A 23,891-nucleotide genomic window follows, 5' to 3' on the forward strand; every position below is an offset into this window, starting at 1 on the left:
TATGTTTATTGGGATATGACCACAGTCCTATTGATAAATATTCACTGTTTATCTAGTCTTATGACACATGAATCATGGGTTAACTTTGATCGTATCTCTCTTTTACCTTGTCCAAACTAGTTTCAAGGAATTTGGGGAGGTAGGTTTGAGCAAGTACACTTAGGGTATATAAGGTTTTCACAAAAACTGGTCGGAGTCCTTGGCTAAGAGGAGACTCTGCCTTGGGCCCACTGGTGTAATAAACTGCACTCCACTATCTGCATTGTCCTTCTGAGTGAGTTTGTTTCCCGGAACATGTGGCTACAACAGTTTCAGCCACATGACTCAGTTTGCCAACTCTCTCTTAGTCTCCCTTACCTTATCTTTAAAATTAGGATGTTGAACAAGATAATCTTTAAGGTCATTTCCAAATCCAAGATTCTATGATTCTGCATAGTCTATTCTTATCCCTATAGACTACACACAAGCCCTACTGATACTCGGTATAGTTGGCTACTGGATTCGAGATGGACACAAATTCTTTGATATTCCTCTCATAGAGGGGCGAGTCTACTTCCCCTCCCCATTATTCTGGGCTGTACTGTAACTGGCTTTGGTCAATAATAGACTTCAATGGACATGATTGTGCCAGTTCTGGGCACAGTAAGTGGCTGTCCTGAGCAGGGTCAGGATGAAGTAGGGGGAGAGAGTGTGAGGAAGAAACTTGGAACTTTGGGACTCCAAAGACAAGCCTCTAATAGGGTATGGCAGTTTCGGCTTTATGCATCCTGGAACACTAGGTGTTAGGGATCTGAACCATAATAGGGAAGAACAAATCTGACTCCATATTGAAACCTGTTTCTTTAACTTTAACCTTTGTATTATATTGCTCTTGCTATAAGAATGCTGCCTGGAGCCTGCAATATATAAGACATTCCATTCTCAAGGCTCTGATGTTTCAAGGTATAATGTCAGAGATACATTTTCCACTCACAAAGAGATAAAAATTGCAGAACAAGAATAACATCTGTCTTGTTGGAGGTTTATAGGAATATTGTGACCAGACCTAGGTGAACAGAAGAAAGGATTCTAGCACCAAGAAGTTCACAGCAACCAACCACACTCCGTCCCCTTTTAGCGTAGGAGAAACCTGAACTCTAACTCAAGTAAGATGGTTTTCGGGGATACTAGTCCACCACCTTCTCAGTCTGCTGGCTTTCTGAATAATGCTGCTATTCCTTGCCCCAACCATTTATCTCTTGATTTACTTGCCTGTTGTGTGGGGAGCAGTATGAGTTGGGACTCAGGAACAGAATTGTTACGTGAAGTCTGGTCAACTTACTGGAGAGACAATGCAGAGAGGCTTTGAGTCTACAGGAAGAGAGAGGGTCTATGAAGTCCAGTCTTCCAGCCATCCCTGCCAAGGTGCCAGACATGTGAGTAGAACTGTTTGGAGCCCTCCAGATCAGCCCCACCACTAGCTAAAGGCCAGCCAGTGATCCGGTTGACAACACCTCGAGCAGGAGAATCACGCAGCTGAGCCCTGCCCTCCTTCCTGAGATATAAAATCACAATACATAATAAAATGGTTGCTGTTTCAGTCACCACATTCAGGGAAGTGCATTATGTAGCCACAGACAACCAGAACACTGTGTTGATGGCATTCTGTGAAATTCTTTGCAGTTTAACATGCAAATATTTGATAGCGGTTGGAGAAAACATAAATGAATACACCCATTCATAAAAGAAACCTGTAGAAGTGGATGACATTTTGCACTCTTTCCACTGACTTTGATTTCTCAAGTCAATTACATGGGCGGTGGACACATTTTTAGAGCAAACTGCACACCCACTAAAAACAAGGGCCTCCTTGAAATCTCTCTCAATGACTAAGACATAGCCCAGGAGCTCGGTGTCAGGACTTGTCCAGCGGATGTAGGAGGAGGCAGGGAATTGTAATGAAGGCTGGAGAAGGTGGGGCCCTCGCTCAAAGAGGGCTTTGTCTGCTCCTGAACACAGTGTGGCCGTTTCCTCGGGCGAAATGTTCAGTTTGGGAGAGATTTGCAATTTGAAAAGACAGATTTTATTTCCTCCTCTTCCCAGCTAATTTAAACCTCCACCGATCCCAGAGGAGATTTTTAGTGCGGTATAATAAGGATGCTTTCAGAATCACAGCCTCTTTTTTTCTGAATGTGTTTCTTATGTAAATGCTGCATCAGAGCCATTTCCCTCTTCTTTACACTTTACTTCTGCTTTTAAAACCTGCAAAATAGAAACACAGAGAAAGACACCTTGAAAATACTTTGGGTTTCATCTCTTTTCCATTTTTACCTCAGGCTCCCCACATTTTTTTAAAAAATCCTTATTCTTCAAGTCAAGCGTATTTTAAAATCATGTCCTGTTGAACTGGAGAAGCAGAAAAAAAGGTGATTCCTGTATATTTAGGTCTAAATATACCAAGAAATGCAAGGCACTTTATAATGATCTAATAATCCTCATAATACAGCAGTGAGGTCAGGTGGCCCTAAGCAAGGGAGTCAAGAGTCATTCAAAGAGGCCCACTCTGAGGCCACTCTGAGGCCCATATCAGTGTTTCTGGAGGCAACACGGGGGGAGGAGGGAAGAAAAGTGCTGGCTGCATAGGTCTCTTTCAAGAAGGTTTTCTTTTTTTCCTGACTCCCTTCCACTTTCCCACGGCCTCCCACTAAGGAGAACTGGCCACTGTGTAGTGTTTGTGGTCCACGCATGTGACTGGATATGGCAGCTATTCTACAACACCCAACTGTACTGATTTGTTCATGTCCAGTCACCTGGGCTCCCAGTCTGACTGTGGCTCAGATCATGAACTCCTTATTGCAAAATTCAGACTTAAATTGAAGAAAGTAGAGAAAACCACTAGACCATTCAGGTAGGACCTAAATCATATCCTTTATGATAATAAGTGAAAGTGACAAATAGATTCAAGGGATTAGATCTGATAGACAAGAGTGCCTGAAGAACTATGGATGGAGGTTTGTGACACTGTACAGGAGGCAGTGATCAAGACCATCTCCGATAAAAAGAAATGCAAAAAGGCAAAATGATTGTCTGAGGAGGCCTTATAAATAGCTGAGAAAAGAGAAGTGAAAGGCAAAGGACAAAAGGAAAGATATGCCTATTTGAATGCAGAGTTCCAAAGAATAGCAAGGAGAGATAAGAAAGCCTTCCTCAGTGATCAGTGCAAAGAAATAGAGGAAAATAATAGAATGGGAAAGACTAGAGACACCTTCAAGAAAATTAGAGATACCAAGGGAATATTTAATGCAAAGATGGGCACAATAAAGGGCAGAACTGGTATGGACCTAACAGAAGCAGAAGATATTAAGAAGAGGTGGCAAGAATACATGGAAGAATTATACAAAAAAGATCTTCATGATCCAGATAACCGTGATGGTGTGATCACTCACCTAGAGCCAGACATCCTGGATAGTGAAGTCAAGTGGGCCTTAGGAAGCATCACTATGAACAAAGCTAGTGGAGGTGGTGGAATTCCAGTTGAGTTATTTCAAACCTAAAAGATGATGCTGTGAAAGTGCTGCATTCAACATGCCAGCAAATTTGGAAAACTCAGCAGTGGCCACAGGACTGGAAAAGGTCACTTTTCATTCAAATCCCAAAGAAAGGCAATGCCAAAGATTGTTCAAACTACTGCACAATTGCACTCATCTCACATGATAGTAAAGTAATGCTCAAAATTCTCCAAGCCAGGTTTCAACAGTACGTGAACCAAGAACTTCCAGATGTTCAAGCTGGCTTTAGAAAAGGCAGAGGAACCAAAGATCAAAATCCAACATCCATTGGATCATGGAAAAAGCAAGAGAGTTCCAGAAAAACATCTATTTCTGCTTTATTGACTACACCAAAGCCTTTGACTGTATGGATCGCAACAAACTTGAAAACTCTTCAAGAGATGGGAATACCAGACCAACTGATCTGTCTCCTGAGAAACCTGTATGCAGGTCAAGAAGCAACAGTTAGAACTAGACATGGAACAACAGACTGGTTCCAAATCAGGAAAGGAGTACGTCAAGGCTGTATACTGTCACTCTGCTTATTTAACTTCTATGCAGAGTACATCATGTGAAATGTCAGGCTGGATGAAGCACAAGCTGGAATCGAGATTGCCAGGAGAAATATCAATAACCTAATATATGCAGATGATATCACCCTAATGGCAGAAAGTGAAGAACTAAAGAGCCTCTTGATGAAAGTGAAAGAGGAGAGTGAAAAAGTTGGCTTAAAACTCAACATTCAGAAGACTAAGAGGATGGCATCTGATCCCATCACTTCATGGGAAATAAATGGGGAAACAATGAAAACAGTGACAGACTTTCTTTTCTTGGGCTCCAAAATCACTGCAGATGGTGATTGCAGCCATGAAATTAAAAGACGGTTGCTCCTTGGAAGGAAAGCTATGACCAAACTAGACAGCATATTGAAAAGCAGAGACATTATTTGCCAACAAAAGTTCGTCTGAGTCAAAGCTATGGTTTTTCCAGTAGTCATGTATGGATGTGAGAGTTGGACTATAAAGAAAGCTGAGCACCAAAGAATTGATGCTTTTGAACTGTGGTGTTGGAGAAGACTCTTGAGAGTCCCTTGGACTGCAAGGAGATCCAACTAGTCCATCCTAAAGGAAATCAGTCCTGAATATTCATTGGAAGGACTGATGCTGAAGCTGAAGCTCTAATACTTTGGCTACCTGATGCGAAGAACTGACTCATTGGAAAAGACTCTGACACTGGGAAAGATTGAAAGCAGGAGGAGAAGGGGACAACAGAGGATGAGATGGTTGGATGGCATCACCGACTCGATGGGTATGAGTTTGAACAAGCTCTGGGAGTTGGTGATGGACAGGGAAGCCCAGCATGCTGCACTCCATGGGGTCGCAAAGAGTCGGACACGACTGAGCGACTGAACTGAACTGAAATGATTCACCTGGGCTCTCAGGTGGCTCAGTGGGTAAAGAATCCACCTGCAATGCAGGAGACCTGAGTTGGATCCCTGGGTCAAGAAGATCCCCGGACAAGGGCATGGCAACCTACTCCAGTATTCTTGCCTGGAGAATTCCATGGACAGAGGAGCCCGGTGGGATGCAGTCCATGGGGTCACAAAGCGTTGGACAGGACTGAGGCAACTGAGCACATTCACCTGCTTTGGAGCAAAGCAGTGAGGGAAAGAAGGATTATTTCCATAATCCCTGCACACAGCAAAAACAATAAAGAATAAAAATACACTTAATGAAAGAACAGATGATTGAACAAATGAGTTTCAATTCCAAATCAGGCACTCACTAGCAGCATTTCCTAGGGCAAGTTCTTCCACCTCCGAGAAGACCCTGGTTTCCTTCTGTGTGAGATGTGGAGAGTAGCAAGCCCCTCCCTCGTGGGTAGCTGTGAGGGATAAAGGAGTAACATTTGTGAAGTGTGTGGCAGAACACGCCAGGACGTGTCAGGCACACAGGAGCTTCTCAGCTAAGGTTCAGCCACTCCTCTTTTCCAGACCCACCTCCTAAAGCAGGGCCTCGGGATGGACTGGGCCTGGCTGCTCTATAAGCCTTGAGCGCTGGTGGGGTGGGGGAGGGGGTCACTGGTGGGGCTTGCTGTGCCCAAACTACTGCTCTGCCTTCCTGGCTGTCACTTATATCAGTTTCCTTAAGACCTGGTCCTTTAAACTGAGGCTTTGCTGTTGTTTAGTTGCTAAGCCATTTCTGACTCTTTTTGATCCCATGGACTGTAGTCTGCCAGGCTCCTCTGTCCATGGGGATTCTCCAGGCAAGAATACTGGAATGGGTTGCCATGCCCTCCTCCAGGGGATCTTCCTCACCCAGAGATTGAATGTGCGATCAATGGGCAGGCAGATACTTTACTACTGAGCCACCAGGGAAGCCCCAATCTGAGATTTAGATTCTTTGGAGGGAGGAGAAGGGGACACTTCAGGCCTGGAACCTCAGTGTGGATGAGATAAGGAGAGAGGGGGATGGAGGAAATTGGGAATGTTGGGATTCCAAAGATAGGTATCAGGAGGGGCTGCCTGGTGTACAGGAGAGATCAGAGATCAGATCTGAGCTTTTCCTGTTGCTGGAAGCAAGTAAATTACTTAACCTCTTCAAATTGTAACTGGTTGTTTCTCAGTCACCCAATCGTATCTGACTCTTTGCAACCCCATGGACTGCAGTACCCCAGGCCTCCCTGTCCCTCACCATCTCCCAGAGTTTGCCCAAGTTCATGTTCATTGCGTCGGTAATGCTGTCCAGCCATCTCATCCTCTGATGCCATCTTCTCCTTCTGCCCTCAATCTTTCCCAGCATTAGGGGCTTTTCCAGTGAGTCCTCTGTTCACATCAGATAACCAAAATACTGGAGCTTCAGCTTCAGCATCAGTCCTTCCAGTGAATATTCAGGGTTGATCTCCCTTAAGTTTAAGCTAAGCTAAGCTAAGTCACTTCAGTCGTGTCCGACTCTGTGCGACCCCATAGATGTCAGCCCACCAGGCTCCCCCGCCCCTGGGATTCTCCAGGCAAGAACACTGGAGTGGGTTGCCATTTCCTTCTCCAATGCATGAAAGTGAAAAGTCAAAGTGAAGTCGCTCAGTAGTGTCCGACTCTTAGCGATCCCATGGACTGCAGCCTACCAGGCTCCTCCATCCATGGGATTTTCCAGGCAAGAGTATTGGAGTGGGGTGCCATTGCCTTCTCCCAAGTTTATTGACCTATAAAAAAGGACTGTAAAAGCGAATGTACGGGGTGACTGTGGGGTTAAATGAGGCGATATAGCAAATGTTTAGTAGTTAGTATTTCTGCGCAGTGGGTGCTGGAGAGAGGCATAGGCAGCGCCTGCGGGCTCCAGTGGGTTAAATAAGGCTCACATTGGGGCTCCATTGGGCCATGGTTACTCTTTCCTTTCCATCACCTCAATTCTCAGGCTCCGCTTTTTGCCTGGGGCCAGCTGTGACCACACTGACAGCTACCTAAATTAATTATGAGAGAATGCACCTTTTCCATCCTCAAATCACAAACCAGAGACAAAAGCAAGAGTACAACAATAATATTTCATACCAGCGGAGACAGTGGGCCTCAACTTCAGCCTCAGGAAGGAAATGGTGGAAACATTCCACCACTGAATTGAAAGCCAGGAGCAAACAGTAGGTGGAAGGCAACCCAGGGGGCGGGCCGGGCGGCTGCGGGACGCGCCTCGGGGCTGAGAGGCGCTAGGGGCGCACTTGGGAGCCGGTCCGCGCCCCACCTCCTTCACCCCACCCCCTAGGGCGTCGGTAAAACCTCCCGGCCTTGGCGCCGAGCTCTCACCCCTTTGTTTTTCTCCCCTGCTCCTTCCTTCTCCCCTCTCAGTCCCGCCCGCGGCTCCTACACCTCCTCTCCAGGTGCCCCTGCGGGAATGAAGGATCCCACCGGGTGCACCGTGGGAAGTTCGAGGCGCGACTTCGTCACCGTCTCCTCGCCCCTCCCCTGGCTCCGCCTTCCCTTCCCTTCCTTTCTCTTTCCATTTACTCTTCTCTCCTCTACTCTTAAACGCTCTTTCCTCCCCACCTTCTTGCTTCTCCCCTCCCTGCCTCGAGCAACCTCCCTCTCCACACACCCCGGTCTGGAACGCCCCAGAAGGCTGATGCCCTGAGACGGATCCCAGCGCCCCGCTGAGCTTTCCTTGCTTTGCTTTGAGGAGGAGATAGCCATCTCCGAGTATGCCCTGGCTGGCTTGTCCCAGTGGGCCCACTGAGCTGCTGGACACCCAAATTTCGATCCTTCTCCTGGGCAGTCCACAACGCCTCCTCACTGTCCTGTGTGCGCACTAGGCTAGCCCCAGACCCGTTAAACCAGTCAGTCTCTGTGGTTCCCAGACACCACGTCTGAGAGCCACATGCCGAGGAAACAGTGACATGTAACAAGGTGTCTACCTGCTCCTCCCCCTGCTGGCTTCTGGTTGCGAAATGCTGCCGCAGGGCTCAGGTTGTTCAGGGAGCCTAGTTAGGAGTGGGGGGCAGGTTGTTCAGGGAGCCTAGCTAGGAGTGGGGGATGCAGGCAGGAGAGCCAGGTATACCCTGGGGTGGGGATGGAAAGGGGCGTCTGGAGGGCCTTCTGGCGAGGCTGGGCCCTAGAGTGGAGCCTTATCCAAATTCAGGATGCAGTGCCACACTCTGAAAGCCTCTGACATTTCCTCCTGGGTGGGGATGGGTTTCACCACAGGTCACATTGCTCCAGGAAAGAAAAAAGAATTGTGATCTGAATTGTCATGGAAAGTGTGTACTTGAAATCTTATGAAGGTTTATTTTTAGATCCCATGTCTGCTGCACTTATCACCAGAGATGAATTCTAGAGAGGTCTCTCTGCTTTACTGACCTTTAAGAAAAGACTTCAAAGATGAGAGAAGAGTAGGAAGAGGTCTTGTCCTGGGAGGGTGTGTTTTTGTGAAGCCTTCACCTGCCTTGACAGGGCAGTAGCCCTAGCCTGGGTCCAACAGGCCTCCTGAATGTACCCAGTAATGCCAGGACTGTGGGAATCCTTTCCTGGGGTGAAGGACATTGCCCCTCTCTTCTTCCAAGCCTTGACACCACAGAAGACAGATCTCCCTACCCACCCTACTCCCCAAGGCAGGGTCAATCAAGGCAGATTGACCTCCGGGATTGTCTTCTAGTAGCAAACAATTGTTGAATGCTTTCTATATGCCAGGTACCTTCTATACAGTAACTCACTTAATTCTCACCATCACCCTATTCCATCCTCTAGTTACAGGTTAGAAAACAGCCCTGCAGGGAGATTCAACTAGTCCATCCTAAAGGAGATCAGTCCTGAGTGTTCATTGGAAGGACTGATGTTGAAGCTGAAACTCCAATACTTGGCCACCTGATGCGAAGAGCTGACTCATTTGAAAAGACCCTGATGCTGGGAAAGATTGAGGGTAGGAGGAAAAGGGGACAACAGAGGATGAGATGGTTGGATGACATCACTGACTGGATGGACGTGAGTCTGAGTGAACTCCGGGAGTTGTGATGGACAGGGAGGCCTGGCGTGCTGTGGTTCATGGGGTCGCAGTCGGACACGACTGAGCGACTGAACTGAAACTGAAATAGAGAGCTTAGGCATTTTGTCTGACATCACAGAGCTTTCCGATCACTTTCCTCATCCTAAAAGTGTCCATACCTGCAGGTACCCTGCCTAAGTCCCACTAGCCAAAGAGCACAGTGCGGGTGGTCATTCACATCCTGCAGCCCTGAGCACAGGTGCTGAGGAGGAGGGAGCCTAGGCAATAACGCAGGAGCACTGCTGCAGACAGAGTGACTCTGCATCAATGCTCTGGCAGCCGGTGCCAAGAGCTGCCTGTCCCTGCCAGGCTGCAGAACTGTCTCCCACATCTGCCTCTTGAACTGGTACTTCTCTCCTAACGGCCCATCAGCAGCTTCGTCTCTCCCTCTCCATCAGAATCTACATAGTCATAGATTGTAACAGCCCCCCACAGTCCCCAGTTCCCCCAGCTTTGAGGGCAATGTGGAAGCACTGAATACATTCCCTAGAAACCTAGAGAGGAGCCTGGAGGCACCTTGAAGGATGAGGCTGCTCCCCACTGGAACCAATCAGAGACGCAATGACTAGAGAGGGGAGGGCTGAGGGAGAGACTCAGGTCAGAAGGGGATGGAGTGTGGGATGCAGAGGTTCATGGACATGGTCCCGCCATGCCTCTGGGCACTCTTGGCACTGTCCTTTCTTTGGCTCAAAAGCTGCCTCTGTACCACATGTTTTGCCAGCTCCCTTCTGATGAGGCTGCGGGGGTGGGAGGTGAGTGGGGAGCAGTCTACAAGAATAGGCCAGAGCAGGAGAGGAGATACCAATGTGAGTAGGGGAAAGCTGGAGTGGCTGCTCCTACAGGAACAGAATCAAGCCAGGCCACCTCCCTCTGCAAGGCAGGGCCCAGATCACCTTGGAACATTGCAGGGGGGTCTTGGGGCAGCAAAGGAGGAATGCCAAAGTGGCTGTAAGCCTCTCAGAGTGTGTTGAGAGTCAGTCCATTCCCACACACATGGACACACAGTTATATACCTCCAGCGTCCCTCTTCCACACACACAGACTTTGACACACTTTATGGGCTCCCAAGATGGTGGTAGTGGTAAAGAACCTGCCTGCCAATGCAGGAGATGAAGGAGACGAGGGTTCCATCCCTGGGTTCGGAAGGTAGGTCCCCTGGAAAAGAAAATGGCAACCCACTCCAGTATTCTTGCCTGGAGAATCCCATGGACAGAAGAGCCTGGTGAGCTACAGTCCATGGGGTCACAAAGAGTTGAGAATAACAGAGCAGATTTCTTTCTTTCTTTATGCTTAGGTTACATACTCGGGCTTCCCGGGTGGCTCAGAGGTAAAGAATCCACCTGCCAATGCAGCAGACACCAGACACATGGGCTCGATCCCTGGGTTGGGAAGATCCCCTGGAGGAGGAAATGGCAACCCACTCCAGTATTCTTGCCTGGAGAACCCCATGGACAGAGGAGCCTGGTACAGTCCATAGGGTCGCGAGAGTCGGATACAAATGAACGACTAAGCACAAGCATAGAGTACATACCCACATTTGACATAAGCGACACACACACACACACACACACACACGTGGGCAAAATAAAGACACAAAGGGACAGCCAGTGAACCACACCACTGCGAGAGACATTTTTGTCCATTTACCCACCAGCCCCAGACCCAAAGGCGCACAGTGACAGACTCAAGATGTGACCACTGGGCATTCCAGACAGCTGGTCCCGGAACCCAGGTGTCCAGCACTGAGTTGTCCAGAGCTCAGCTGCTCTAACGCAGCTTGGTTCTGGGAAGCTCTGAGAATCCCAGGAATGGCTCGGAGGTGCTGGGCTTCCCCCAAGAGTGTAAGGCACACAAACTGGGGTTACCTGAGAAGCTTGTGGAATGCCTGAGGGAGACGGGGGAGCTTTGTCCACTTTGAATGGCCTGAAGCTTCCACAGGGTTCCTCTTCTTATGTGGAGAGGCTCCTGGCCTGGATGCCACCTATGATGTGCCCCCTGATCCACAGAAAAAGCACCAAACCTGGAGGCTGAGGGTGATGTAATGTGTACGCTCAGTTGTATCCAGCTTTTTGGGACCCCATGGAGTGTAGCCCGCCAGACTCCTCTGTCCATGGGATTCTCCAGGCAAGAATATTGGAGTGGGTTGCCATTTCCTTCTCCAGGGGATCTTCCCGACCCAGGGACTGAACCAGAATCCACTGGTGCAGAAAAAGCACCAGACCTGGAGGCTGAATAGCTCGAGGCTAAAAGCACAAATTCTGGAGTCACACAGCCTGGATTTGAATCTGTGCTCTGCCGCTGACTAGCTGTGTGACCCTAGGCATGTTACTTAACCTTCTTAACCTCTCTAGGCCTCAGGTTTTTTCAACTGTGAAATGAGGACAGTAATACTTACCTTCTGGGGCTACTGTAAGAGTTCAGTGGGTACATTTGAACAAATTGCCTAGTGGTGTGCACGGGGAGCACTTTGAAGTGGTGGCTGCCTAAGTGAGGGGGCTGGGGCCCCGGGGCGGGCGACAGAGTGGCTGATAAGGAGAGGAGGGTGGGGCAGAAAGAAATCAATGGTCTGACCATGACCACAGATCTCTGTCTCTGTGCTGTCAACTTTGATATTCTGGTGGGAGAATAAATAACAGCATATTTCCTCACAGACAACAGTGTGCCACAGAAGACAGGAACATTTCCTCATTATTATATAATCATAGCAAAGATAATGCCTCCTTCTCAAAGGAGTCCAGAGCACTTAGAAACTGCATGGTCGGAGCCCAACCTGCATGGGCCCTGTGCTGGAGGATCCAGGCTGCTGGCTGCCAGCTCGGGCTGCTCCTGAGTGGGAACAGCAGATTGTTGACCACAGGCATCCTGAGGACCCCTTCACGCACAGGCGTGTGAGCGCACATGTACACACACACACCAGCAGCACCACCACCACACTCAGCATCAACACTGCATCCTCAGAACTTCCGCGACAGGTCAACTGCCATGTGGCTGACCACACGGCAAGGCCACTGACCCTGGGGGCCACAGAGCAACTTAGAAGCCTTGGAAGGGCTCTGCAGAAGGAGGGGAGCCCTCTCAGCCCACTGTCAACAGGAGAAGTGAGGTGAGGGGTACCGGCCTGACACAAATTGGCATTTCCTCCTTCCCTCTTTTGTAGGCTGAGTTTGTGTCTGAGAGGGTCCTATGAGCAGGGCAGCCAGAGGGATGCTCCACAAAGGAGTGTAGGCAGTGACTCCCCTTCTGTCCAGTGCAAGCCCTCACTGTGGTGTGGACTCCATGGGGGTAAGAAACCCAGGAGGGCACAACTCATGGATGAGGACCTCCCCTCTCTGTCCAAGCTCTGGATTGGACTACATGGAGGGGAGAGAGGTTTTCTCCTTGTACGAAGAAGCAGAGACCCATGGAAGGATTCCATGAGGCCAAAGAAATTTCAGAGTTTGCTGATTTGATAGGGCCGCTGAGGCAAAGGAAGGCTGTCCGGGATCAAGTGTGAGTCTGGTACCACGAAGACTTAACACTTCCCTCCACTATTAAGCATAGTTGGCGTTTTGCTTTTAGGAGAAAGAGGGAAGCGTGTGGCTCTGGACTTGAGAGGTTTTTAAAATTAATTTTTATTGGAGTATAGTTGCTTTACAATGTCATGTTAGTTTCTACTGTACAGCAAAGTGAATCAGATACATATATATACACCCCCACACACACACATATATCCTATTTTTTCTGGATTTCCTTCCCATTTAAGTCACCACAGAGCACTGAGTAGAGTTCCTTGTGCTCTACAGTAGGTTCTCATTAGTTATCTATTTTATATATAGTAGCAATAGTACATACATGTCAATGGCCATCTCCCAGTTCATCCCACTCTCCTCTTTCCCTGCCTTAGTGTCTGTATGTTTGTTCATGTGTACGTCACATGTATGTCCATGTGTCTATTTCTGCCTTGCAAATAAGATCATCTCTACCATTTTTCTAGATTCCACATATATGCCTTAATATACAATATTTGTTTTTTTTCTGACAGTTTCTGGTTCTATCCATGTCTCTACAAATGACCCGATTTCATTCCTTTTTATGCCTGAGTAATATTCTATTGTACATATGTGCCACATCTTATTTTTAAAATTAATTTATTTTTTAATTGGAGGATAATTGCTTTACAATATTGTGTTGGTTTCTGCCATATATCAACATGAATCAGCCATAAGTACACATATGTTCCCCCACCCTGTTGAACTTCCCTCCCACCTCCCACCTCATCCCACCCCTCTAGGTTATCACAGAGTACCAGATTTCAGCTCCCTGTGTCGTACAGTAAATTCTCATTGGCTATCTAATTTTTCATGTGATAATTCATATGATTCAATACTGCTCTCCCTATTTGTCCCGCCCTCTCCTTCCCCAACTGTATCCACAAGTGTGTTCTCTATGTCCACATCTCCATTGCTGCCTGCAGATAAGCTCATCAGTAACACACGACTGGAAAAGGTCAGTTTTCATTCCATCCCAAAGAAAGGCAATGCCAAAGAATGTTCAAACTACTGCACAATTGCACTCATCTCACACACTGGCAAAGTAATGCTCAAAATTCTCCAAGTCAGGCTTCAACAGTACATGAACCAAGAACTTCCAAATGTTCAAGCTGGACTTAGAAAAGGCAGAGGAACCAGAGATCGAATTGCCAACATTTGTTGGATCACTGAAAAAGCAAGAGAGTTCCAGAAAAACATCAACTTCTGCTTTATTGACTAAGCCAAAGCCTTTGGCGGGTAGATTACCACAAACAGTGAAAAATTCTTAAAAGGATGGGAATACCAGACCACTTTACCTGCCTCCTGAGAAATCTGTATGCAGGTCAAGAAGCAACAGTTAGAACAGGACATGGAACAATGGACTGGTTTCAAATTGGGAAAGGAATACATCAAGGCTATATATTGTCACCCTGATTATTTAACTTCTATGCAGAGTACATCATGTGAAATGTCAGGCTGGATGAAGCACAAGCTGGAATCGAGATTGCCAGGAGAAATGTCAATAACCTCAGATATGCAGATGACACCACTCTAATGGCAGAAAGTGAAGAAGAACTAAAGAGCCTCTTGATGAAAGTGAAAGAGGAAAGTGAAAAAGCTGGCTTAAAACTCAACATTCAGAAAACTAAGAGCATGGCATCGAGTCCCATTGCTTCATGGCAGATAGATGGGGCAACAGTAGAAACAGTAAGAGACTTTATTTTCTTGGGTTCCAAAATCATTGCAGATGGTGACTGCAGCCATGAAATTAAAGGATGCTTACTCCCTGGAAGAAAAACTATGACCAACCTAGACAGCATATTAAAAAACAGAGACATTACTTTGCCAACAAAGGTCCATCTAGTCAAAGCTATTGTTTTTCCAGTAGTCATGTGTGGATGTGAGAGTTGGACCATAAAGAAAGCCAAAGAATTGATGCTTTTGAACCATGGTGTTGGAGAAGATTCTTGAGAGTCCCTTGGACTGCAAGGAGATCCAACCAGTCCATCCTAAAGGAAATCAGTCCTGAATATTCATTGGAAAGACTGATACTGAAGCTGATGCTCCAATACTCTGGCCACTTGATGCAAAGAACTGACTCATTGCAAAAGACCCTGATGCTGGGAAAGATTGAAAGCAGAGGAGAAAGGGACAACAGAGGATGAGATGGTTGGATGGCATCACTAACTCGATGGACATGAGTTTGAGCAAGCTCCGGGAGTTGGTCATGGACATGAAAGCCTGGCATGCTGCAGTCCATGCCATTGCAAAGCGTCAGACATGATTGAGTGACTGAACTGAACTGAACCGCCTTTCTAGATTCCATGTATACACATTAATATACAATATTTATCTTTCTCTCTCTTACTTCACTCTGTATTATAGGCTCTAGGTTCATCCACATTATTAGAACTGAGTCAAATGTGTTCATTTTTATGGCTGAGTAATATTCCATTGTGCATATATACTGTAACTTCTTTTTCCATTCATCTGTTGATGGACGTCTAGGTTGCTTCCAATGTCCAAGCTGTAATGTATATAGAGCTGCAATGAACATTGAGGTGAACGTGTCTTTTTCAATTATGGTTTCCTCAGGGTATATGCCGGCTTCCCTGGTGGCTCAGATGGCAAAGAATATGCCTGCTATACAGGAGACCCAGGTTCAATCCCTGAGTGTGGAAGATACCTTGGAGAAGGGAATGGCTGCCCACTCCAACATTCTTACCTGGAGAGTTCCATGAACAGGAGAACTTGGTGTGCTACAGTCCATGGGGTCACAAAGAGTCGGACACAACTGAGTGAGTAACACTTTCACTTTTCAGGGTGTATGCCCAGTAGTGAGATTGTACCACATATTCTTTATCCATTCCCCAACTTGAGGGGTTCTTATTGCCCTTCTTTTGGCCCTCCTGCCTCCCTGCACTCTCAGATATACACGCTTATGCTTGCAGCTGATCCTAAGCACGTTCGTCAAAGGATGGATGGACCATCACCATTTCCTGAGCACTCTGGCACTTGGTATCAGGGAACCCCATAGTCACAGCACTTTTTGCCTAAATTTCTGTGATTTCCAGGTCTCATAGAGATGTCATAAGACAAGGAAGACCACTGTATTTCTGATGCTTCATGTAGAGGCAGACACATAGTAGGTGCCGACAGCTTTTAAAATGCCTTCCTATTATTGATCACACAGTAAGAGTGGTGACGCTGACAGCAACAGCCATCACTGCTGTGTGCCAAGGGCTCGTTATGGGCTGGCACAGTTCTGCATGCTTTGTATGTACTGTCTCATCTAATGCCCTTAGTAGCCCTATGGGACAGGTACTTTTCCCAGCTACATGTTACAGATGAGGAACTGGGGCACAAAAAAGTCAAGTACATTGCTTAAAGTCACATAGGTCCTATGGATGGGACCAGCATCTGTATCTGGAAAGAGTCCAAGCACCACCCAGTTGTGAGGTCAGACTTAAGCACCCTCTCCAGCTTCAGCTCTTGATGCTCTCTACCTTACATCCCACACACAACTTTTGCACCTCTCTGCCTCTCTGTCTATCTGTCTGGACTATTTTTCTACAGCAACCCACTCCATCCAGTTTCTCCTGGCTATTACCTTCCTGTCTTTCCAGATTCATTTTACCTGCCACCTCCTCTTGCAAGGCTCCCCTATGCATCAGCCCACAGTGCCCAGGGCTGAGCTGGGTGACTCTTGCTTTGTTTCCCTAGCATCATGTAGATGACTCCATTGCACTTGCTGTGAAGGCGCATGTATTTTCTCCCACACGGTTCAACAATGATATCCTACCTATCACAGTATCACCACCGCCTGGCAGCATGCTGGGTACTTGGTCATTGCTTGTTGAGTTGTGAACATTACCTATGAAGGATCAGAGAATAAATTAGACTTTGCAGACTACATGCAGGCTCTGTTGCTGCCTCTCCTCTTCCTCCTCCCAGTTCTTGAAAAATATGAAAACCATTCTTATCTTGAGGGCCACACAAAAACAGGCCATGGGGTCAGTTGTACCAGTGGTTCATAGCTGGCCAACTCCCCTGTCATTGGGGAAGATATTTCTAAACAAACAAACAAAAATTACTTGTCAAACTAATTCAATGGGCCATATGGGTATATCAAAATGGCAGGCAGAGGTTGGGTGGATGTCTTTGGTTGTCACGATGACTGGGGAGAGGGGTTAGCCACACTTGGTGCCCAGGCACCCAGGATGCTAAGCATCTGGCAATGCTCAGGGCAGTCCTGGACAGCATGTCAGCGACCCACTGAGGCACACAGGCTGGCTGTTTGATGCTTCTTTCTCACTGCTTCCAGTAACATGCAATCATGTTGGGAATTCACTGAAATAAAAGGCATTAGAGAACCACCAGTTCCTTCTCAGATCCAGTTGTTTAAGTGGTACAAATAGGAGAAATGAGACTGTATGCCTTGAGGCAAAGAAGGGCTCTCTTGGGCTTTCCTTGGGATCCCTGGCACAACTTTAAGACTTGCTGTAGCTTCTTGTGCCTTCTAAGGTCTGCCCCAGAGCAGGGTCGGCCCTGGAAGATCACCTGGGGAGTATGAATGGAAGCAGAGATTCATCAAACTGTCATAATCTGTCCTGAGCTGGCCAGATCCATCCTTGAGGCCCATCCCTTGTTGAACTGGGGGAGACGCAAAGCTGTGTGTGGGTGGCTTCATTGAAAGTGGACAACCAAGCAACAGGAAACATGGAGTGGAGAGGCTTGGTTAGTGGTTGATCCAGGAAGCCCAGAGCAGGCTGCAGAACAGCCACCTGACCCCTCTTTATCCCCCACTTCATCCCATCATGGCTTCCCTGGTGGCTCAGATGGTAAGGAATCAGCCTGCAATGCAGGAGACCTGAGTTTGATTCCTGGGTTGAGAAGATCTGGAGAAGGGAATGGCAACCCACTCCAGTATTCTTGCCTGGACAATCCCAGGGACAGAGGAGCCTGGCAGGTTACAGTCCACGGGGTCAAAAAGAGGTGGACATGACTGAGCGACCAACACTTTCACTTCCATCACATTATGCATCTGTGGTTTGAGCACATGTTTTGATTTAAGTAACACAGGTAAAATCTCTCATGCTGTCACCATGAAAACTAATCAAATATTAGTCTAAACTTTTACTTAGATGCTAGCAGGTACTTTAGAAAAATGCACCAATAAGTACAAAAGGGTCCGTTTTCAACTACCGTTGAAGAGCTTTAATAGTAGTTCTCTAGACCATGCTGCCAAGTCGCTTCAGTCGTGTCCGACTCTGTGCAACCCCAGGGACTGCAGCCTACCAGGCTTCTCTGTCCATGGGATTCTCCAGGCAAGAACACTGGAGTGGGTTGCCATTTCCTTCTCCATCTCTAGACCATAGAGACTTATAATTGGGCATAAGGGTCTAGGTTTGGAGACTACTTCTAGCTCTTATTAGCTCTGGGTGAGTTCTTTTTTTCTTATTTATTTTTGGTTGCTCTGGGTCTTCTTTGGTGTGCCTGAGCTTTCTCTAGTTGTGGCGCGCAAGGGCTACTCTTCCATGCAATGCGTAGGCTTCTCATTGCAGCGGCTTCTCTTGTTGAGAAGCACAGGCTCTAGTCAGGCAGTCTTCAGTAGCTGCAGCCCACGGGCTCAGTAGTTGTGGTGCACAGGCTTAGATTCATGTGGAATCTTTCCAGATCAGGGATGAACCCATGTCCCCTACAATGGCAAGCAGATTCTTATCCACTGTACCACCAGGGAAGTCCATCCGTGGGTGAGTTCTCCACTCTCTCTTGGAGTCTTCATTTCCCCATTTGTAAAGCCAAAATGATTGACCCCTTCCCAGCCTGTTCTCCAGGGGTGATTTTGGTAATGCAAACGAGATGAGGCATGTTAAAGCATTTTTATGAACTATAAAGCATCATAAAAAATAGAAAATCCCTCAGGACATCTTGTTTTTGCATAAATCAGAAACTAATTTTCTATAAAAATTCCTTTTGCCTTAGAATCACCTCTCTTTAGAACAAACTAATTTGCTCAAGAAAACAGGTCATACTGACCTTTCGTTTGGGGGCCAGACACTAAGGTATCAAGATTAGTTCCAATTTAATAGCATTATATGGAAGTTCCAAGATAGGAATTCATAAAGCACTGGGGTGATTTACTCTGTCACTGATTTATTCATGAAGTTCATATCCGTACCTCGCTTCTACACTTGCTCAGCTGTGTAAGATGCTTTTTAGATTGCTGTCTTATTGACCCTGTGTCATGGCAACCCCACGAGGTAGGTTTTATTATTTTTGTTTTACAGATAAGGAGATTGAGACTAACTAACAGAGTAACTTGCCTACAGAAATTCAGTGAGAAATTAACTCTTCTTTAAAAACCTTTTTCTTTTAATAAAATTAAATCTAGTTGTTTTTGGGGGGCTGTGCTGTGCAGTATGTGGGATCTTAGTTCCCCTTCCAGGGATCAAATCTGTGCCCCTCTGCACTGGAAGCATGGAGTCTTAATCACTGAACTTCCAGGGAAGTCCATATCTAGCTATTGTAATCTGTGCTAGAAGATATGAAACAAGTATCCCTTCCTTGTTAAATCATCAACACATGTACAATCATTCTTCAGTTAAAAAAAATATGCAAGTGAAAAAAAAATTGATGGAAAATATGCAAAGACCAAAATTTCGTAAATTCTGTTTTGGTTTTATTTTTATGGGCTGAAAGCAGAAACTTCAAATCAGTTTTTGAAAGAAAAACGGGAAAGGAAGTTGAACATAAGCCTGGAAACTTCAGGAAGAATGAAAAGGACTGCTTTATGAGGACTTTAGGCTGTCAGCTCTCACTTTGGCCAGAAGTCTTTCTTGTTGGTTGACCTCTCAGATGTCTTGAAGGAATAGGAGCTGTTTTCACCTCACATTTCTCCCTCTGCTCCTTCAGACAATGAACTGAAGCCCTCAGGCCTGAAGCAAATGTTTTCTTCCCCACTCCTTGTCATTTTGCTCTTCTGTGGCTTCTGTGGGCCAAGCTAATTTGACTCACAGTTAGAACATGGCAGCATCACTTTATTGTCTTCCTTCCCTTACCTCCACGTTCTTAGCTCAATTTCTGATAAAGCTCAGTGACCAACTCTACCTGTGAGGTTGCAGGATGTGCGGGAAGTAGAATACTCTTTTCATCTTCATTTTATTTCTATAATCCCACCTTCACCTCTGCTGGCCCAGACGCATCAATACCCATTTCTCTAAAAGCATTAGGAACTGCCTCCAAGCTTCAGAAGAGCCTCCGTCTAGTGAGTCTGATGAGTCCACTCCCCACACGTATGTGAACTGAGCAGGTCAACTGTGAGAACCGGCAGTAGGCTTGTCTGGGCACAGGGAGGAGAGGTGTCCACAGGGAAGGAGCTACTGCCACTACCAAGCAAAGTTCTGTCCAGCCAGAAACGGCCTTCACTAAGACCATCACTGGAGAAGGAAATGGCAACCTGCTCCAGTATTCTTGCCTGGGAAGTCCCATGGATAGAGGAGCCTGGTGGGCTACAGTCCATGGGATCGAAAGAGTTGGACATGACTGAGTGACTAAACCAGCACCCACCAAGACCATCACTATAGAAATCCTACCCATTTCCAAGGTCCATCTCTCACTCTTTATAGACGTGGCTTTTCTGAGTCTTCATTGCTGTGGATGGGTTTCCTCTAATTGCGAGGAGCAAGCTTCTCATTGAGGTGACTTCTCTTGTTGTGAGGCATGGCCTCTAGGGTGCACAGGCTCAGTAGTTGTGGCACACACGCTAAGTTGTCCCGACGCGTGTGGAATCTTCCCATACTAGGAATCGAACCTGTGTCCTCTGTATTGACAGGCAGATTCTTAACCACTGGACCATCAGGGAAGTCCCCACCTCACAGTCTTGACCTTGACCATCTCAGCTGGAAGAGACGTCCATCGCAGTGCTGCTCTGTAAAACACAGAAGAAGCATGTATCACTGACCACCAGTGGTGTATCGTTGACCACCACTTACTTGTCAAAGTGATTTGGTTTCCCTCCTAGACAGTCAATTCCCTGAAGGCTAGAATTAAATCTCATGCAGCCTTGGACCCAAAACAGCACCCACCCTAGTGCCTTGCACACAGGAGGTGTTCAATAAGTTATTGAGTTTTAAAACTAATGGCTTTTTTAGATTTCTGCAGTATTCTAGGTGTAATGGTCATAAAAAGCATATGTGAGAAAATCTGTACACCCTTGGAAATTAAATGAAACACTTAAAAAGAATTCATTATTCAGAGAGGATGTCTCTAGGAAAATTAGAAAATATTTTGAACCAAATGAAAATGAAAATCTAACATATCAGAATTTATGGAACTTATAACAGTGCTTAGAGGGAAACTTACAGGATTAAATACTTAGAGTAGAAAAGAAGAAAGGTATGAAATCAATTATCTAAGCTTATACCTTTGGGAAACTAAAACAAGAAGAGCAAATCAATCTAAAGCAAGCAGAAGGAAGGACATAACAAAACAAGAGTCGATATCAGCAAAGTTGAAAAAAAATAGAGAAAAACAGTGAAACCAAATGATTCTTTGAAAAGATCAATAAAATTGATAAACATCTGTCTAACTTAAAAAGGAGAAAAGACACATAATTACAAGCATCAGCGATGTGAGAGAGATATCACTATAGACCCTGTAGACATTAAGGAGATAATAAAGGAATTACTATGAACAATTCAACACACACAAATCTGACGATTTCCATGAAATGGACCAATTTCTCAGAAACCACAACTATCAATTCAGTCATGATAAAACAGATAATCTGAACAGTCATATAAAGATTAAAGACATTGAATTTGTAGTTTTAAAACCATTTGGAAAAGAAATCTTGGGACTTCCCTGTCAGTCCAGTGGTTAGGACCCTGTGCTTCCATTGCAGAAGGCACTGGTTCCATCCCCGGTCGGGGAGGAAGATCCCACATGCTGCATGGCAAGGCCAAAAAGAAAAAGAAAAAAGAAATTTCCAGACCCGGTTGGCTTCCTGGCAAATTCTAAGGGCAAAAAGAAGAGGAAGAAACACTTCCCTACTTAAATTTGATGAGGCCACCATTATTGTGATACTGAGACCAGACAAGGACATTACAAGAAAACCTGAGATCCATATCCCTCGTGAACATGTATGTAAAATTCTCAACAAAATATGAGCAACTTGAATCCAGTGATACAATACAATAAGAGCATGACTAAATGTCGTCCAGTGAGTGGATGAGGCAATGACAGTCTTCTGTATTGTCACTGTGGTGATGGGTGCACAAATCTGTACGTGTATTACAAGTCACAGAAATGTATACACACACACAGACTAGTCAATTTTACCATATGTTAATTTCTACAGTAAAGGTTTAAAACTTGTGTGACGTGTGTATGCTTTGTGATGATAACTGGCATTTGTATTATACTTTCTTATTTAATTTTTTATTGAACATTGTTGAAAATCAACAATGTTGATGGTTCTTTGAAAAGATCAATAAAATTGATAAATGTTGGGCCAATCTCTTCTGTACAGCAAAGTAGCTCAGTTATACACATATAGCCAATCTTTTTTTTTAATATTCTTTTCCACTGTCTTTTGACAAAAAGTGCTTTCAAACACGTTTCACAAAGTCCCCTCAACTACAATCATACGAGGCATGAATTACTGATCTCATTTTTAGAGACAGGGAACCTAAGTCTTAGGTGAAATGTCCTCCTGTGTATTCATCAGGAGAGTCAAGCTACAGGTCCAGACCCTCAGTGGAAGGTCCCATCAGCCCAGATTCCCACTAGCACCTCCTGGCTCTGTGCTTGTAGCCCTGGATGCGGATGGCGTGAATTCCTTGTCCTCTGGATAGAAAGTGAATCCAGGAGCAATGGCTGTGCTCAACAGCAGTGGCTGCAGGGGTTTCTCTGGAGAAGGAGTTGGGCACTCACAGTGCAGAGACGCTCTGGCCGCACTCCTCGCTACGGCAGGTAACTCCACACAACTGAGAATTCAGTTCACTGACAACAGAGGAGCTTTCCACTCTGAATGCCTGCTCTCCGTCTGGTTTCTTTGCATCTCATGATTTTCTTTTCTACAGTGAGGAAAAGGTATTCTACCATGTCCCAAGGAAGTAGTGGGAGGTGCGAGTGGAGGAGTGAGAATGAAGATTGCCAGAGTATTTCATCCTATTTTTTGTAATCCCCTGCAACTTTGTTACACTCCTTCTCTGAGAGACCCTCTACTCTCCACCCCCACCCTCCTCCAAGAAGTACCTGAGTTAAAAGCAGAGGAGACAGCAGGACCTGGGGAAGCACACCCACTGGCCTCTTGTTGATGGAGGTGGTCAAGAAGAGTGGGTGATGTACCGGGAGCACACCTATGAGAAAGGTGCTAATGAGCAACTTTATATATATATCTCCCCTTGTTCAATTCAATTAGTGTATTAGTATGTATCAAATATGGGCTTCCCAGGTGGCTCAGTGGTAAAGAATCCTCCTGCCAAGTAGGAGACATGGGTTCAATCTCTGGGTCAGAAAGTTCCCCTAGAGAAGGAAATGGCAGCCCACTCCAGTATTCTTGCCTGGAAAATTTCATGGACAGAGGAGTCTAACAGGCTACAGTCCATGGGGTCTCAAAGAGTCAGACACAACTTCACGAGGAGGCTCCTCCAAAGGATCTTCCCAAACTAGGGATCAAACCCGAGTCTCCTGTGTCTCTTACATTGCAGGCAGATTCTTTACCTGCTGAGCCATCTAGGGAGGCCCAAACAACAATAATTTATCAAATATCTAGAATATCTTGGTATCTATTTGATACCAAGCAATTGCTTATATTCCTTCTTCATCAGAGAAGTAGATCTTACTGGCCATTTTTAAAGGACTTACATTTAAAACGGAATCACAGCTCAAGGTGCTGCAAGGAACTCTTGCTAAAATGCTAGAACACCTCAGGAAACTTTGGACAAGCAAGGGGCCAGCTTATTTCCCAGCGGTTGCCCTACTGGAATTATATTTTGCTGGAGTGATATTGTGCTTCAGGCTTGATTCTGGCTGCAGCATCCCGAGGCTGACTCATTCCCTACCATTCCAACCTCACGGGAATAAGTCTGGCATAGGGGCTGTAGGGATGAGACAATTCTGCAAGGCACAGATGATGTAAAACTGCATCTGTTGGGAGGGAGCAGTGGGCTAAAGGAGAAGTTTGCAGGGTCTCCGTATCCTGTGCTCGCTGAGCAGGGAGTATAGGGAAGCCAGCTTTCACATACCAGCATGAGCAAATCATAGCAAAGGGCAAAGGATGACTTCATCTTGTTTTTTTCTGGGAGCGTGAGGTACGGGGACAT

At 46.1% G+C, this 23,891-nt stretch overlaps 1 protein-coding gene across 1 annotated transcript; it reads right to left on the bottom strand.

Annotated features, from left to right (window-relative positions):
• Nucleotides 1-23,891, bottom strand: LOC101904899 (5E5 antigen). Its single transcript, XM_059885314.1, has 4 exons — nucleotides 23,814-23,891; nucleotides 7,075-7,822; nucleotides 5,313-5,411; nucleotides 1-2,241 (listed from the first exon to the last, which is right to left on the bottom strand). The coding sequence occupies exons 1-4, from the start codon at nucleotides 23,889-23,891 to the stop codon at nucleotides 2,216-2,218; spliced, it is 951 nt and encodes a 316-aa protein (XP_059741297.1). The 3' UTR covers nucleotides 1-2,215.

Source organism: Bos taurus, chromosome 3, assembly GCF_002263795.3.
Source record: "Bos taurus isolate L1 Dominette 01449 registration number 42190680 breed Hereford chromosome 3, ARS-UCD2.0, whole genome shotgun sequence".
In the NCBI taxonomy this organism is placed as follows: Eukaryota; Metazoa; Chordata; class Mammalia; order Artiodactyla; family Bovidae; genus Bos; species Bos taurus.

Coding starts and splice junctions, on each gene's coding strand:
- LOC101904899 (XM_059885314.1), bottom strand. CDS start 23,891: ATGTCCCCGTACCTCACGCTCCCAGAAAAAAACAAGATGAAGTCATCC. Junction 7,823..23,813: donor GCTATGATTTGCTCATGCTG/GTATGTGAAAGC, acceptor GGGCTAGCCTAG/TGCGCACACAGGACAGTGAG. Junction 5,412..7,074: donor GAGGCCCACTGTCTCCGCTG/GTATGAAATATT, acceptor TATCCCTCACAG/CTACCCACGAGGGAGGGGCT.